Source organism: Aquarana catesbeiana, linkage group LG12, assembly GCF_042186555.1.
Source record: "Aquarana catesbeiana isolate 2022-GZ linkage group LG12, ASM4218655v1, whole genome shotgun sequence".
Classification (NCBI taxonomy): domain Eukaryota; kingdom Metazoa; phylum Chordata; class Amphibia; order Anura; family Ranidae; genus Aquarana; species Aquarana catesbeiana.
In genome coordinates, this window is record NC_133335.1 from 227,233,445 (window position 1) to 227,250,716 (window position 17,272).

The 17,272-nt window shown below is 50.1% G+C and overlaps 1 protein-coding gene across 1 annotated transcript; it reads left to right on the forward strand.

Annotated features, from left to right (window-relative positions):
• The first annotated feature begins 1,146 nt into the window (after positions 1-1,146).
• CHMP6 (charged multivesicular body protein 6) lies at positions 1,147-16,922 on the forward strand. The gene is made up of 8 exons (XM_073606846.1): positions 1,147-1,330; positions 4,840-4,949; positions 5,603-5,690; positions 7,080-7,166; positions 8,646-8,711; positions 8,973-9,053; positions 11,608-11,662; positions 13,799-16,922. Exons 1-8 carry the CDS (start codon positions 1,268-1,270, stop codon positions 13,849-13,851), a joined length of 603 nt encoding a protein of 200 aa, XP_073462947.1. The 5' UTR covers positions 1,147-1,267; the 3' UTR covers positions 13,852-16,922.
• The last annotated feature ends 350 nt before the right edge of the window (positions 16,923-17,272 follow it).

A 17,272-nucleotide genomic window follows, 5' to 3' on the forward strand; every position in this document is an offset into this window, starting at 1 on the left:
AAGAAAGAAAGAAAGGTAGGAAGATAAGGGAGGGAGATAAGAATGAGAAGGAAGGAAGGGAGAGGAGCAATGAGAAGAGAGAGGAGGAAGGAATGAGAAGGGAAGAGTGGAGGGAGAAAGGAAGAATGACAAGAATGTTGAAGGGGGAATGAGGAGGGAGGGGTGGATGAAGGAAGAATGGAAAGAAGGAGAGGGGAGGGAGGAAAAAGGAGAGATAAGAAATGAAAGAAGAATGAGGGGAGGAATGAGAAGAGATGGAGGATGTAAGAAAGAATGACAAGGGGGAGGAAGGAAGAATGATAAGAATGAAGAATGATAAGAATGAAGAATGATAAGCAGGGCAGGAATGAAGAATGGTAAGGAAGAATGAGGAGTGGAGAAAAAGAAAAGAGAGGAGAGAAAGGAGAAAAGAAGGAGGGGAGGAGAGTAAGAAAGGAAAGGAGAGAACAGGAAGAAAGGAAAGCAAAGGAAACAAGGGGGAGGAAGGATGGATGAGGAAGGGGGGGAGGGAAGGATTGCAGAGTCTTATCTGTGTCACCAGACCAGGAAGTGAGGGGAAATCTCCTCCTGGGGACACCTCTTCCCATCCCTTTCACACTGAAGCACTTTTCAGGCGATTTCACGCTAAAAAAAAAAAGCGCCTGAAAAGCTCACGAAAAACTATTTCAATTAAAATCAATGAATGGGGCGGTACGCTGGCAGGGCGGTGAAAAAACGCTCCTCTCCATTGAAATGAATGAAAAGCGCTCCGTGTTTTACTGGCACTTCAGAAGCCCCTCGGTGTGGAAGGGGCCGCCGCCTTATTATAGTGGCGCTTTTAACCAAGGAAAGCCGCCCATTGATTTTAAGGGCGGGCGGTTTAGGAACGATCGATGGGACGCACTAAAAGTGTGTAAAATTGTTACCTCACAGAGGGGGCGGGGCCCCACACGCCTCTCAGGGGGGCCATTAGGTGATAATGACAGGAAGGGAGGAGAGAGGAGGCGGGGCAACTCCAGAACACGGGGCGTCACCAGCGTGGCTTTGTACGCCTCGGATGGGAGGAGCTGACAGCGTAACCCCGCCCATCAATTATGTCTTCCAGGGCGGACTACACCTCCCAGCCTGCATCGCCCACTGACGTCACCCGTCGCTGATTGGTCCACCCCAGCCTGCACCGGGCGGTGACGTGACGGCTCCCGTCTGGATTGGTCCCTCCCGGCCGCCGTGCGGGAGGCGGAAGTGTTCGATCCGGAGGGGATGAGGAGGCCGCCCGCCGGGCAACACTATGGGCAATATATTCGGGCGGAAGAGACGGAGCCGGGTCACCGAGCAGGACAAGGCTGTGCTGGTGAGAGACTCGCCCGAGTACACCCCAATATCACCCGAACAGGACACCCCACAACCTGATCCACCCCAAAATCACTGGACAGGACACCCCACACCCGGATACACCCCAATATCCCCCGAACAAGGCACTCTACACCCCAATATCCCCTGGACAGGACACCACACACCCGGATACACCCCAATATCACCCGAACAGGACACCACACACCCGGATACACCCCAATATCACCCGAACAGGACACCACACACCCGGATACACCCCAATATCACCCGAACAGGACACCCCACAACCTGATCCACCCCAATATCACTGCTCACACCTGAGGACTCCTCCCCTGTACACACCTCCTGAGAGTATTCCTCTTCCCATTTCCTCCTGTACTATTCTGCCCATATTCCTCCTCTTCCTCCTCCCGTACCGGTATGTGGGAGGAGTTCTGGAGGCCACGTACCGGTATGTGGGAGGAGTTCTGGAGGCCACGTACCGGTATGTGGGAGGAGTTCTGGAGGCCACGTACCGGTATGTGGGAGGAGTTCTGGAGGCCACGTACCGGTATGTGGGAGGAGTTCTGGAGGCCACGTACCGGTATGTGGGAGGAGTTCTGGAGGCCACGTACCGGTATGTGGGAGGAGTTCTGGAGGCCACGTACCGGTATGTGGGAGGAGTTCTGGAGGCCACGTACCGGTATGTGGGAGGAGTTCTGGAGGCCACGTACCGGTATGTGGGAGGAGTTCTGGAGGCCACGTACCGGTATGTGGGAGGAGTTCTGGAGGCCACGTACCGGTATGTGGGAGGAGTTCTGGAGGCCACGTACCGGTATGTGGGAGGAGTTCTGGAGGCCACGTACCGGTATGTGGGAGGAGTTCTGGAGGCCACGTACCGGTATGTGGGAGGAGTTCTGGAGGCCACGTACCGGTATGTGGGAGGAGTTCTGGAGGCCACGTACCGGTATGTGGGAGGAGTTCTGGAGGCCACGTACCGGTATGGAGGAGGAGTTCTGGAGGCCATGGAGGAGGATGTGGGAGGAGTTCTGGAGGCCATGTAGCAGTATGTGGGAGGAGTTCTGGAGGCCATGTAGCAGTATGGAGGAGGAGTTCTGGAGGCCATGGAGGAGGATGCGGGAGGAGTTCTGGAGGCCATGTAGCAGTACGGAAGAGGATGTGGGAGGAGTTCTGGAGGCCATGGAGGAGGATGCGGGAGGAGTTCTGGAGGCCATGTAGCAGTATGGAGGAGGAGTTCTGAAGGCCATGGAGGAGGATGCGGGAGGAGTTCTGGAGGCCATTGAGGAGGATGCGGGAGGAGTTCTGGAGGCCATGTAGCAGTATGGAGGAGGATGTGGGAGGAGTTCTGAAGGCCATGTAGCAGTATGGAGGAGGAGTTCTGAAGGCCATGGAGGAGGATGCGGGAGGAGTTCTGAAGGCCATGGAGGAGGATGCGGGAGGAGTTCTGAAGGCCATGGAGGAGGATGCGGGAGGAGTTCTGAAGGCCATGGAGGAGGATGCGGGAGGAGTTCTGAAGGCCATGGAGGAGGATGCGGGAGGAGTTCTGAAGGCCATGGAGGAGGATGCGGGAGGAGTTCTGGAGGCCATGGAGGAGGATGCGGGAGGAGTTCTGGAGGCCATGTAGCAGTATGTAGGAGGAGTTCTGAAGGCCATGCAGCAGTATGGAGGAGGCCGTGGGAGGAGTTCTGAAGGCCATGTAGCAGTATGGAGGAGGATGTGACAATGATACAATGTGTCCCCATGGCGGTTCATGTTCCCTCACAGTGACCACTGCACTTCATCTGGATTAGTTTCTAATCCCTTTGTCGGGAAGTGTGGCTCAGGTGTAGAGCGGTGAGATAATCCCCCAACTAACATCCCATAGTAACCTCCACTAATCTGCAGGGAGTGCTCTCAGATCTCACCATTAGATACCATGTGCCACTCCCACAGATAACAGAACTTTATCATTGGACAGGTCTGAGAAGGTTCCTGGAATTGAGGACATCAGTGACGGTTCCGTGCCCATGTCATCACAAACTGCCACCTGTGACCCTTTCCTTACCGGCTGCGATAGTTTGACTGATGACTACTCTGTCATACAGCATTTTACCCAAATTAATTCTATACGGGGTTTTTTTTTTTTTTTTTAACTATATGAAGGAAGAAAAACAAAATCTTTCGCATTTCTTGAAGGCCTAAAACGTCCCATTGTTCAGTTGAGGACATCCCGTAGGCAGGTCAGCGTGTCAGAACAACGAAATGCACAGAACATCACACCTATTGCAGTGCTCAGGAGTTGGTGCCCCCTTATGCTGCAATGCACTTAGAGGGGGGCCTGCATGGGTACGCCATCTGGTGGAATTCCACAGGAACATTCCAGAGGTTCTAGGGAATAGTCAACGGAGTCAGGAATCTTCTTGCCATTCTCAGGAGGTGACTCTGCCATCTTTGTCGAAGAGTCGTGGTATCTTGCGGCACATAGAATCTAATGGAGTATTTAGAGGTCCTCTCTGTCCAGAATCTTTAGGGGGTTCCAATGAGTTAAGACGTCAGTTGTAAGATCGGTCTGGTCTGTTATTACAATAATCTAGACCCTTAAGACCTGTAGTGTCCAGTCCGGGTGTCGGCACTCCACTCAGTCTTTTTTTGGAGGCCTGAGACCATCTTTTGTGCTAGTCACAGCACCACCTCATGGTCCACCTCTGATTCCTCACCTAGACTGGGCAGTTCTTCTGTCCTGTCTAGGTTGGTCTTTGCTATTTAAACCTTTTTCTGGCTTTGGTCCCTCCTGAACTATTCATCGTTGTAGTCTCTGATGTGACCATCCTGGAGTTATCACATAATAACCTGTTTAGTTGCTGGCAAAAAAAAAAAAATAACCCAAAGGGGGTTGGGAGTGGGGGTGAGGGGGTTCCTTGAGAAGAAGGGTTTGGTTGGTGGTGACGGGGAATCCTGCAGCGATGTAGGTCTCCTTCTATCAGGAGGAGAAGAGGAGGCCACCTGGTCATGTGTGGAATGGTCTTCAGTGATGGTCTTTTTCAAATGGTTCCCTTTGTTGGACCCTTAGTGTCCAGTCCGGGTGTCGGCACTCCACTCAGTCCTTTTTTTTTTGGAGGCCTGGGACCATCTTTGTGCTAGTCACAGAGCCACCTCATGGCTCACCTCTGATTCTTCACCCAGACTGGGCAGTTCTTCTGTTTTGTCTAGGTTGGTCTTTGCTATTTTAAACCTTTTTCTGGCTTTGGTCCCTCCTGAACTATTCATCGTTGTAGTCTCTGGCAAAAAAAAAAAAACAGAGGGAGTTGAGAGTGGGGGTGAGGGGGTTCCTTGAGAAGAAGGGTTTGGTTGGTGATGACGGGGAATCCTGCAGCGGTGTAGGCCTTCTTCTATCGGGAGGAGAAGAGGAGGCTGCCTGGTCATGTGTGGAATAATGGTCTTCAGTGATAGTCTTTTTCACATGGTTCCCTTTTTTTATATATTGATGGTAAAGGGGTTCTCACTGTATCATCTTTTGTTGTATTTCAGCAACTCAAGCAGCAGAGGGACAAGCTGAAGCAATATCAGAAGAAGATCGCCTTCCAGCTGCAGCGTGAGCGGGAACTGGCCAAACAGCTTCTCCACAATGGCAAGAAAGAGTAAGTGAGGCTTCTGTCCGGGGGCCCCAAATAGAAATCCAAATAGAAATCCAGCCAGGGTCCCAATCTGTCCATTCGTTGCCTGTTCTGGAGGCTGCTTTCATTGGGGCAGAACATGATGGTGGAATGTTTTACAGTTTGTCACTACAACCAATGGAAAGGGGGAATCTCCTGCTGGGGTTCTGGTGTCGGCTGTCTTCTCACTTCCTGTGGCAAAGGGAGAAGAAACCCCCCAGATGGCGATTCTAAAACAGGCCGACTAGAGGATACAGGTATGCCACGCCTCTATCTCTAGTAATCATTTTTGTGGCCACACCCCCTACCACGCCCCGTCTTGCTGTGTGGCAGCTGCCTTTAGGGAGACGCACACCATGCCACATGTGACATCACACTATGCTCGCCCGTTTGCTGTAGACACGCCCCTTGCCAATCACGGTGGTCACATGATCGCCGATCCTTTCCTTCCCCCCTGGCATTGAAAACTTTTTCAAGAGACAATGGGGCGGGCAGGAAGTGGTTAAATATTTTTCTGGCCTCTTTTTCAGGTAAAGGGAATGGATTGAAGTTTTGTCTTCCATCCGCTGAGCTCTTGCCACTTCCCCTCTCCATTTGTCTCGTTATTTCACACTTTGTTCTTTTTTTATCTTTCCCAGAAAAGCCAAATTACTGCTGAAGAAGAAGAGATATCAGGAGCAGCTGCTGGAGAAGACAGATAATCAGATCAGCAACCTGGAGAAGATGGTGAGTCCCTCATCGCTTTCCTTACTCGTGTCTGGTTCCAGCGAAACCTCTAATTCTGCAGTCTTGGATTTTACACCGCTCCGCTGTACAGCACAGCCAGCTGGTGACCCAAGTCTCTGCTGCAGCTAGCTTTGAGGGGGTTAAGGGGTAGACTGGTAAATGGGGTGAGAGGTGGACAGAGAAAGGTTTAGAGAGGAAAGCGGGATAGTGGGGGTGAGGGGTGGAGAGGAGGGGGGGACAGGAAAAGGTGTAGAGAGCAGGAGGGGATAGAGGGGGTGGAGGATGGACAGGGAAAGGGGTAGAGATGAGCTGCTGGACCGAGTCTGTGCTGCAGTTATGTAATGTAGCCCGGTCCTCTTCACTGCTTGTAAGTGGACAGTGAAGCAGCAGCAGATGGATGAGCTTCGCAGATCTCCCTCTCCCTCTCAGACTATGTTCTGCTGTGCAGGGACATACAAGAGACTGATACCAGGCCGTCCAGTTTATTTTCCAATTAAAAAAGGGAAAAATAATAATTAGGATAATGCAGGGGGGTGATTGGAATAGAACATAAGGGATTATTCTGAAATGCAGAAATGGGACATAATGAGGAAACTGGATAGGGAAAGTGATGGGGGGGGGGGCAGAGGGGGTAAGGGGTGGATAGGGAAAGAGGTAGTGAGGGGGGGGGTTGAGGGATGGACCAGGAAAGGTGTAGCAAAGAGGGTATGGGGGGGGGGGGTATGGGGTAGAGGGGGTGAGGGTGGACAGGGAAAGGTATAAAGAGGAGGAGAGGATAGAGGGTGTACAGGGAAAGTGATAATGGGGGGGGAATAGAGGGGGTGAGGGGTGGATAGGGGAAGGGGTAGAAAGGGGGGGGGGGGGTAGAGGGGGTAAGGTGTGAATAGGGAAAGGGGGATAGAGGGGGTAACCCTTTCACTGCTGCCAGTTAACTAATACTGCAGTGAAAGCGGCAGCACTGGCATGTAAAGAAACTACTGGCAGCTATAACAGCTGAAGGTGTACTTGCCTATTACCTTAGCTGTATAGTAGAGAATTGGGTGACTGCGGTAGCACCCCCCCTTTCCGTGTAAATTGGTCATCTGTGTGATTATCCAACCAGCTGTTGTCGGCGCCCTCTGGTGATTGGCTGACGGCTGCTCTGACCATTTAGTAGCCGGGGTGTGGAAGTGTAGCCACCACTTTTACAGGACATCTTCATCTGTTACCAGAAGCGGGGGGGGGGAACGACAAATGACATCTGCAGGTCACCTAGCCGTACGCATTTCTCTTTCCACCTAATGCTCTTTTTGTTGTCTTTGGAAATGTTTATGAATGATCCTACGAGGGCGATAAATACTTAACTTGTTTTTTATAATTTTGGCTCATCTGCAATCCTTATCTTTCCAGGTGGAAGACATTGAATTTGCTCAGATTGAAATGAAAGTCATCGAAGGCCTAAAAATTGGCAACGATTGCTTGAAGAAGATGCATGAGGTGAGTGTGAGCTGCGGGGGGGGTCAGAGGTGACAGAGCTGCTTTGATCCCCATGTACTGCTCCATAGGAGTCTTCGCAGTTCTCCACACTGTGTGTCCTCTATGAGCTCCTGTGTACAGGACACAACGACTGCCTGCAGAGTCACTCCAACCTGATAGGAAGGAGGAGGTCTTCTAAAGCTGAGTGCCATCATTCTATTAGTTTAGTACAGAGGCTTAGTGGTTAGGGCCTTGCAGCACTGGGGTCCTCCCGCTAGGGCCTTGCAGCACTGGGGTCCTCCCGCTAGGGCCTTGCAGCACTGGGGTCCTCCCGCTAGGGCCTTGCAGCACTGGGGTCCTCCCGCTAGGGCCTTGCAGCACTGGGGTCCTCCCGCTAGGGCCTTGCAGCACTGGGGTCCTCCCGCTAGGGCCTTGCAGCACTGGGGTCCTCCCGCTAGGGCCTTGCAGCACTGGGGTCCTCCCATTAGGGCCTTGCAGCACTGGGGTCCTCCCGTTAGGGCCTTGCAGCACTGGGGTCTTCCAATCAAATCCTGGCCTGCATGGAGTTTGCATCTCCCCCCCGTGCCTGAGTGTGGGTTTCCTCTGGGTTCTGCAGGTTTCCACCCACATTCCAAAGGAATGCTGGTCAAGTCATTGGCTGCTGACATTAGGACTTTATATTGTAAGCTCCTTGGATACAGGGAATGATGTGAATGAGCAGTATGTGAAATGCTGTAAAAATCCACATAATAAATAATACAGAAACTATAACCTACATCGCTGTAGTCCTGATGGACATCAATGCTGGTCATTTCTCCACCTCCTTTTATGATTGGCCAGTTACAATAAGCAGCCTGCTATGAATGGCCAGACATAGATATCGGGAATAAATGAAGCCGCCCTCTGTAGGCTCTGGATCGCTGAAGTCACAGCCAATCCAGGGCCAGGCACCTTCTAAAGCCTGATGCACAGAACCCCACAGGCTGAACGGAGGAAAACCTGAGAGGTCGCTGTACTAACTAGGCAATGTTAGGGCTACTAACTTTTAACGATCTCCCCCCACTGAGCTGGGGACCCCTCCCCAACCAGAGCGCACTGATCAGCTTTCACAGCCGTTGGCTACTGGTTTTCCAGCGTGTCCCAGCTCATTGAAGCGTCTTCTGTCGTACGGACAGCTGTACACAATGACCGAATGTTCTGAGCATAAGTGTGACCATGCTTGCTGATTGGCCCAGTGCAGTCACATGTTTCTCCCACAACCCCCCCACCCCCACCCCCGCAGAAGTTCCAGGTGTTTCTTCATTCTCCGCAGCTGATTTTGGGGAGCGGTGAGTATGTACTGCAGGGGAGGGATTAAAGCAAAGCTGTTATTTTATCCCCCTGGGGCTAAACACAGGGTTGCTTTAAAACGTTATCCATTGTTTTGGAGGTGGTGGTGGGGTGGAAGTGGGGGAGTGTCCCTTGGAGAGCTGTAGAGGTAACATGTTTGGTCTTTTTCAGGTGATGTCCATAGAAGAGGTGGAGCGGATTATGGATGAGACGCAGGAAGGCATTGACTATCAGAGAGTAAGTAATGACACTATAACAATGGGGGGGGTGCTCCAGGACATACCAGCAGGTACATTTGACCTGTAGAGTGGCGGGGGGGGGGGGGGGGGGGTAGAAGCTCCTCCTGGGGCGTTGTCTGGTATGAATGGCTCTTTGTACTTTGCTAAGTGCTAGAAAATATTCAACTCTGTATAAATGTGATAAAGTTGTAGGCAAAGGGGGTGTCATATGTTGGAGCCGTCGCAGAAGATAATGGCGTCTTCCTCCTTTTTTTTGCAGCAAATTGATGAGCTCTTAGCTGGAAATCTGACCACAGAGGACGAAGAGGCCATTCTACTAGAACTGGAGGCCATCACTCAGGTAAGGGGACGATACGGCTGGGATGTGACTTCTTCAGGGGAATCCTCCAGATATCGGGGAGCTCCAATTTGAATGCAGTACATGTGTAGCTGCTGAACCCCCCCCCCCCCTAGAGAACATCACAGAGACCATTCATCTGGATGTCACCAGCAATATATGAGCTGCAGAGACAAAACTGTGTGTCACCCTTGGAGGAGAAACGCTGGTCTTCATGAAGATCCTTAACCCCCTTTGCGCCGATGCCACCTGGCCCTTTAAGAGGTTTCAGATGCTGGGGCTTATGATCATGTGGTTGGCTGTCACATGATTGGAAAGCTCCTGATCGCAAGAAGCGATTAGGAGCTTTCCGTTAGCCGCCAGTAACTGCGCTGGGAGTACCCAAGGCACGGGCTCTCAGCTGTGTCTGCTAATTGGTATGCAGTTATGCCAAGGCTCGCCTGCCGAAAGCCCACATATTTGCGTACCGTCGATGCCTAGGGGATTAGGGCAGAAGTAAACATAAAAGGTAAGCTGCTGGCAGATGATATTTCTGGCAATAGGGAGTCTGGACGTCTTTTCACCTGATGGCAGTTCATGATTTCTACACTGAGAGCCATACATGTGCAGCTCCGGGTACAATGCTGGGGCTAAATGCTGAGATGTATGTTCTGTGCGCATGCGTGGGAGTTGCATCATCCGGACCCAGCCGTTAGAAGACTTCTAATCCCGGAAGAAAAAATGGAAGCCGCAGCAATAGAGTGATGAGTGAATGTGGTTATGGTGGTGCTGGAGGGGGTCACCTTACAAGGTAAGAGTGTCCATAACGTGCTCTGCATACTTCTACATTATCCCAAAATATCCCGGGACCCCAAAAGGCTTAAAGTATAACTAAAGGCAAAACTTTTTTTTTTTTTAATGTGTGTTGGATAGAGTGGAGAGGGATGGAACCCCCTCCCTTCCCTGTCAGTTTTTATTGCTGTCTGTGTCCCAGTTGCAGAGATTTATCCTCTCTATTTCTCCAGTTTATAGTTATCGTTGAAAGTGAAAGAAAATCTCTAATTTTGTGTTGTTCCCAGAAAAGTAATTTAGGGGGGAATCTTCCAATGGGGACACTAGTTCTGGTGACCTGGGGGGGTCCCCAAGAAATCCTCTTAGTTTTGCAGGGATTTCTCTCCCTTATTGTTTGGCTATGGGACAGGAAGTGAAGTCAAATCTCCCCAATGGGACACCGATGGCAAAAATAAACCTTTTAAGGAGTTGTAGTCTCGAAGTTTTTCTATGCATTAAGGTGAAAAACCTGTTCCAGCGTTGAGGATGCTCCAGCCGCTGTCTCGGGTCTTCATTGGATAGATTGATAGCAGCGGGAGCCATTGGCTCCCGCTGCTGTCAATCAAATCCAGCAACCTGGGGGTAGGGCCGAGTCCTGCCTTCTGTGTCAGTGGACCCAGCAGCAGCACTCAGGAGCGCGCCTGTACGAGTGCCCCCATGGGAAGCGGCTCTCCGAGGGGGCACCCAAAAAAGAGGAGGAGCCAAGAGCGCCGCTGGGGACCACAGAAAAGCAGGGTCGGGCCGCTCTGTGCAAAACCCTCGCACGGAGCAGGTAAGTATAACCTGTTAGTTTTTTAACAAACCTCTACAATCACTTTTAAAGGGGTTTTAAGCCTCCCTTTCTCTATCCAAAATGGGGGGGGGGGGGGGGGGGGGGAGCTGATCTCCACGTTTTAATGTCCCTTTTAAATAGTTTGTTAGCACCAAGCTGGCCACAAACTATTTACTGCGCCAACAGGGGAGAAGTTTTGAGGCAATGTGCTGTGTGCATTTTTAGGAAGTGATGTACAGCGGTGGTTCTCAACCCCGTCCTCAAGTACCCCCCAACAGGCCATGTTTGGGGAATTTCTTTTAGATAAAATAGCTGTCCAAAAATACCAAGCCATTGACTCAGATTTAAAGCACCTGTGCAAGATGAAGGAAAACCTGCAAACATGGCCTGTTAGGGGTACTTGAGGACGGGGTTGAGAACCACTGATGGACAGCACCCTTCCAGCCCCTCCCACCAGCCATGATCTGCCTGCATTGCATATAGAGAAACGCAAAGACCCAGTGATGATGTTGTTGGGTGTAAAAATAAGGTATGTATTGAAAACAGGTTTAAGATTTAAGAATGTTATTAGCATGTTGATGTACACTGGTTAGGGGGGATTTGGAGAGATCAGGGAAGACCAATTATAAACTAATCCACCCCTTACTGCTGGCTTTTTAAAGGGTTCTTCCAGAGCCATTCCCTGTGCCTTGTGATCACTGTGATTGGCTGTTATAGCGGTCATGTGAACAGGAACCCATCTCGCTGGCTTTGGATTGGATAAAAAGTGACTGGGAAGTGACAACCCAGCCACAGTGCTGGGGGCACCAAGTGAGCGCAAAACACATATATATATATATATATATATATATGGCAGCACAGCAATGCAGCCCCCCTCCCTGCTGCCACATATACACACAGAGCCGATGGCAACGGGGAACTCCGGGTGTACGGTGATAAGTTGTGCTGATGTGGGTATTGTGTGTTCTGTTACAGGAAGACGTGGAACTCCCAGAGGTGCCCACAGAGCCTCTCCCAGAGACCACCCCAGGTAAGCGTGTCCCCATCACTGGCCTAGGAAATCTTACAGCTTCATGTAAAGAGAGGGAAGGAAGGAAAATGTAGTTCAGATTTGGATATTCGTATATTTCTCACAGAAAACAGAATAATTACAGATCATTATTATTACACAAAAAAGAAAAACCGAAAAGGGGCCCGGTGATCTATCAAGTCTTCCCCCTTTTTGTGTGTGTGTTTTTAACATTTTTGTCAATGTAAGCCCAAGTTTATCCCAAGCTTCTTTCATTCACTTTCTGTTAGAGACCCTGTCACCAACTTAAATTGCAAATGCTGGCCCAGCTCCTCTGCCTCCTTCCTACGTAACCTTTCAGGCTGGGTTCACACATGTCGGGCTGAGGTTTGCAGTCCGGAATGTGTCTGTTCAAAGGTTCAGGTGCAAATTTTTACCTGAATCAGATCCCAAAAACAAAGTGGACCCTTTTTCAGACCGCAGCCGCCCCAGACATGTGTGAACCGGCTCTATTGAAAGCTGGTCACATTCGCATGTTATGTGAATTGGATACAGTTAACAAAAAACGCATCCAATTTCCATATATGTGATCCCAGCCTAATCTAGTCTCCAGGGAAGGAGAGAAGGGGAATGCTATTGTGCAGGGATATGCATTTAGCGGTCCTCCAGCTGTTGCAGAACAAAAAGTCCCATGAGGCATAGCAAGACTCTGACAGCCACAAGCATGACACCCAGAGGCATGATGGGACTTGCAGTTTTGCAACAGCTTGAGGTCCGCTAATTGCTTATCCCTGTTATAGAGTGTCACTTTAGTCTCCCAGGGCTGCTGACATCACATCCAAGACATCACTGCTGCAAGCAGCAGTCTCATGGAGAGCAAAATAAACAGATTAAAACCACCTTCAACACTTTTTCTGCCAGGTTCATGTGGTGTATGTACCTGACGTGCGCCAAACACAGCCTCCACCAATACTAACCTTTCCAGGCCCCCATCATGGTCCAGTGGATTTGCATGATCTCTCGTGGTCAGGGTGACAGCTCCTCCACCGGACACTGACAGGAACAGCGACCACACCAATCCTAGCCAGAAGGCTGGGATGACCCAGCCCTTGGGCCAGACCAGTGCAGGACCCATCCGTACCAGGAGTACCCTTCTGGCCCGCTCAGACTCGACCGAGTACTAGCCTCCCAATCCAGGGAGCACTTGGGTTCGGCCCCTGCTGAAACGGACCATCCAGATACCATCACACCAGAGGATTTGGATAGCACTCCCCGATGAGAGCACCACAGCGCCTCCTCTGGCAACTGATAAGAACAGATACTACAGTTGCTCTTTGCCAAAAGACCTCCCCACTTTCCCCGGCCAGCATAGCCGGGAAGGGATATATTGTAATGCGATGTGCATTGTAATACATTCCGTGGAGCACAGGGGGAGACAGTGGTCTTTTTGTTCCCTATGTGATGTGGACAAAAAAAAATGTTGTTGCATAAAATTTGTTACACCCAAGCACATAAAATCCCCCAAAAATGTTGAGGCCCACCCCCACATATTCGGATGTATGAACGTAAACACATGATTGCGATACACCTGTTACATATCGCCACACATGCCGGAGTGAGAAATAATCATAGTACCAGATCTCCTCCATAATGCTAAGCTGATGACCTATAGCAGTGGAGGCGAACCTTGGCACCCCAGATGTTTTGGAACTACTTTCCCCATGATGCTCATGCACCCTGCAGAGTAGGAGGGCATCATGGGAGATGTAGTGGGTGCCAAGGTTCGCCATCACTGACCTATAGGGGGCTTTTGAAGCTTTGCCTATAGAAAATATAGGGTACTGAAGTTTGTCGCCATTTCACAGGCACACACAAATGTAAGGTTTGACATGTTGGATATCTATTTACTCGGTGTAACCTTGGCTTTTATATTTTACCAAAAATGAGGGTAATTTATTGCATTTGTGTGCCCTAAAATTCACTTTAGTGTATTTTTTTTTTTTTCTTGTTGTGGTAATCTCGTGTGACATAAAAATTTAGAGCTACCACTATTTTATTCCCTATGGTGTCTGCTTTCAGAAAATGAATCAGGTGTGCAAAAACGGCTCTGGCAGCGAAAAGGTTAAAGTTTTTTTATTTCTTTATTTCTCCCAACAGAGAAAGAAGCCGTCAAGAATAAACCCAAACCACAGCTGGTGGCTGCTTCCTAACCTCACGCCGCGTTCCTGCGGTCAAAATTACGGCGGTCTGTGTTCACGGAGGATGTCAGATGCTGCAATTTCCTAACACAGAGACCTTCCTAACACAGCCCGCTGCTGAACACTAACTGACATGGAAGGATACAACCAGCCCCACGGGGCCGTTCTCTAGCATATCTCCCACCCTCCGGCCTTACTTCCTTGCAGCAGCAGGGGGGTGATTGGGAATGGAGGGATCGCTCCACAACTCCTTTTGCAGTAGTTATAAGTCGGTGTTTCCATTACCATTTGATGAAGTGGGTGGTGATGTCTGGGATAGATCTATGGGGGTTCTTCTCTGGCTGCACTGAGCGGAGGTCACCTATTGCTCTTTGCACCAGATTATTGCATATTGCACTGCTGGAAAGTCTCTGTTGATCCTGTGTATGCAGCTAATCTGGGTGTTGGTGCCAACAATGCTTCGTTCCAAATGTATTGTGCCACAGCGTTGTCCCCACTCAGAGGCTGCTACAGTAAATTGTTCATTAGTGATATCTGTGGCTTCCTGCAGCGCCTCCTCTTCTCCTTTTCGGCCCCTATATCTCCTCCCCTCCTCCTTTTGGCTCCTCAGCTCCTTCCTTTGGCCTTTGCCTCCTCTTCTCTGTTCAGCCAATGCAGCTCCTCCCCTCTTCCGTTGGCCCCTGTAGCTCCTCCCCTACTCCTTTGCTCCTCCCTTTTGGACTTTGCTTTGCCTCATCTTCTCTATTCAGCCCCTGCAACTCCTCCCCTCCTCCTTTTTGTCCCTGTAGCTCCTCCTCCTCTGGATTCTCAGCTCCTTCCTTTGACTGCTGCAACTCCTCCTTTCCTTTTGGCCCCTGTAGCTCCTCCTCTCCTTTTTTGACTCTTCAGCTTCTCCCTTTTGGCCTTTGCTCTAACTCTTCTTCTCTGTTCAGCCCCTGCAGCTCCTCCCCTCCACCTTTTGATCCCTGTAGCTCCTCCCTTACTCCTTCCTTTTGGACTTTGCCTTGTCTTCTCTGTTTAGCCCCTACAGCTCCTCCCCTCCTCCTTTGGGCCCTGCAGCTCCTCCCCTCTTCCTCCTTTTGTCCCTGTAGCTCCTCTGGATTCTCAGCTCCTTCCTTTGACCTCTACAACTCCTCCTTTCCTTTTGGCCCCTGTAGGTCCTCCTTTTTTTCGGCTCCTCATCTCCTCCCTTTTACCCTTTGCTCTTCCCCCTCTTCTCTGTTCAGCCCCTGCAGCTCCTCCTTTTGATCCCTGTAGCTCCTCCCTTACTCCTTCCTTTTGGACTTTGCTTTGCCTCCTCTTCTCTGTTCATCCCCTACAGCTCCTTCCCTCCTCCTTTGGGCCCTATAGCTCCTCCTCCTCATTTGGCTTCTCCACTTCTCCCTTTTTGACCTCTGCAATGTCTTTCCCTTTTTGCCCCTGCAGCTCCCCCCCCCCCCCCTTTTTGGCTTTTGCTTTGCCTCCTCTGCTCTATTTTTGGCCCCTGCAGCTCCTCCCCCTCCTCCTTTTGGCCCCTGCAGCTCCTCCCTTTGCCTCCTCTTCCTGCCTGACTTTGGCTATTGGTACCAAAAGTTGTGGTGAGACATGGGAGAGATCCCTTCCAGGCATTATGTCAGGATGAGAGGTTAGGTCCCTAAAAGCATACACCCCTGAAAGTGATAATTCCTCAGTACAGCATCCAGTCGCTGTCTTATTTCAGCCTGTCCTAGATTTGGGGGGCTGGATGGTGCACCCGTGCCTTCTAGGCCCTCCGGTGTGCATGTGGCCTGAGTACCATAACTTTAAGCAAATCGCTTTTTGTGAACCTGTTACAGCGTTACTCACCTGGAGATCCCGCCAGTAACAGAACTTACTGATGTAGACTGACAACCAGGGATGAGCTCAGTTGTGTTCAGTCTGATCCCTTCTGAGCGTTCCTCCCACCTATACAACCCGATTTTCTAGAGTCAGAGATGCCACTTGGATCCTTCTTGACTTCTGAAGCTACCAGACTTCCCCCTCTGACAGCGTATGGGGGTTCTTCTCTACCCAACAGCTGTCCGAGAGACCTGTGATTGAAAGGACTACACGTCCCATCATCAACCGCTACAAATGAACATGTAGTCTCCAGTGGAACACAAGTGCAGTGATCCCCGTATTTGTAGTCCTTTGACACTTCCTCCAGTTCTCCATCTAAAACTCTGTACCTTGGAGCTGGAGGAGGAGTCTACAGAAGCCTGGCATTGCACCCACCATCCACTGATAGCAGTTGCAACGCTCTGCAGGCTTAGACCCAAAAAATAAGTAGTGCCCATTTTTATGGGTGCATTTATTATATTTTTTTTTTGCAAAGGGTGGAGTTGGCCTTGAAGGAATATTGTTCATTTAGGACTTCTGGTTCTGTGCTGCTTAGAAATCTTTTCCTTTTGTGTAGTCTTCCATTGTCCTCCTTCCTTGTCCATGCCCACCCCCACCATCGGTAGGGTGTAGCAATCCCCTCTTAGGACAGCAGCTTCCTAAGCCGAACGTGAAGAAACATTTATTGGAATAGTCACCTTCCATGCTGTAAACAAATGTGACTCTAAAAGTTTACTTTTTCCCATCAATAAGGGAAATCCCACATCCCTGATACATGCCTGGTACCATGACAGGTGCCGAGGCGCTGATCACATGATCTGTGTCTGCTGCATAGGAACCTGGGGACTAATAGTAGGGGACAGTTGAGGTGGAGCTATTGGCTGGCTGTGACTACTGTGATGAGCAGCCCTGCTGGAGACCATGTGACCATTACCTCAACAATGGTCAACTGATTGGATGTCGAAGGTCTGCTGGATTTAAATTAAATAACATAATAGTTTAAAAAAGTGTTCTCTCTTTTGTGGAGAGGCGGTGGGTGTGTCCGTGTATACAGCCCGTGCGTGTGTGTGTATATATGTATTTCACTCATCAGAAAGAAAGGCCGGCCTGAAAATGGCTGATAACGTGTACAGGAAAACATGGAGCCGTATGTAACATATCCTCCCCTCTGGAATCTTTTCTTTCTGGCGGTTACTGTCCTTTTAAATACAGTTTCCTTAAAATAAATGTATTTTGGTTTTCACAAATGTTCCTTTTCTTTGTCTTCGAAAGAGGATAAAATATTCACTATATGACATCTATAGAGCTTGTGCCATCACCCTTGCTATTGATATGGAGTTCACCCCTCCCCCTCCCTCTTTGTGGCTATAACATCCTCCACTTGGGTGTCTGTGAAAATTTGTGAGGTTGCGTACTGATGTTGGATGAGAAAACCTGGATCACGTGTTGGGCCTCACATTGGGCACCAAAAAAGACCTGGTTGTTGGTATTCAGATTCGGCTAAAAGGTAACCAGTAGAGATGAGGTCAGGGCTCTGTACAGGACACTGGAGTTCCTCCAGACCAAACTGGTCACATCATGTCTTTATGGAGTTGGC

Excerpts from the sequence above, each read along its gene's own strand:
- CHMP6 (XM_073606846.1), top strand. The coding sequence starts at position 1,268 with ATGGGCAATATATTCGGGCGGAAGAGACGGAGCCGGGTCACCGAGCAG. Across the intron at positions 9,054-11,607 it reads AACTGGAGGCCATCACTCAG|GAAGACGTGGAACTCCCAGA; the intron begins GTAAGGGGACGA and ends GTTCTGTTACAG. Across the intron at positions 11,663-13,798 it reads TCTCCCAGAGACCACCCCAG|AGAAAGAAGCCGTCAAGAAT; the intron begins GTAAGCGTGTCC and ends TTCTCCCAACAG.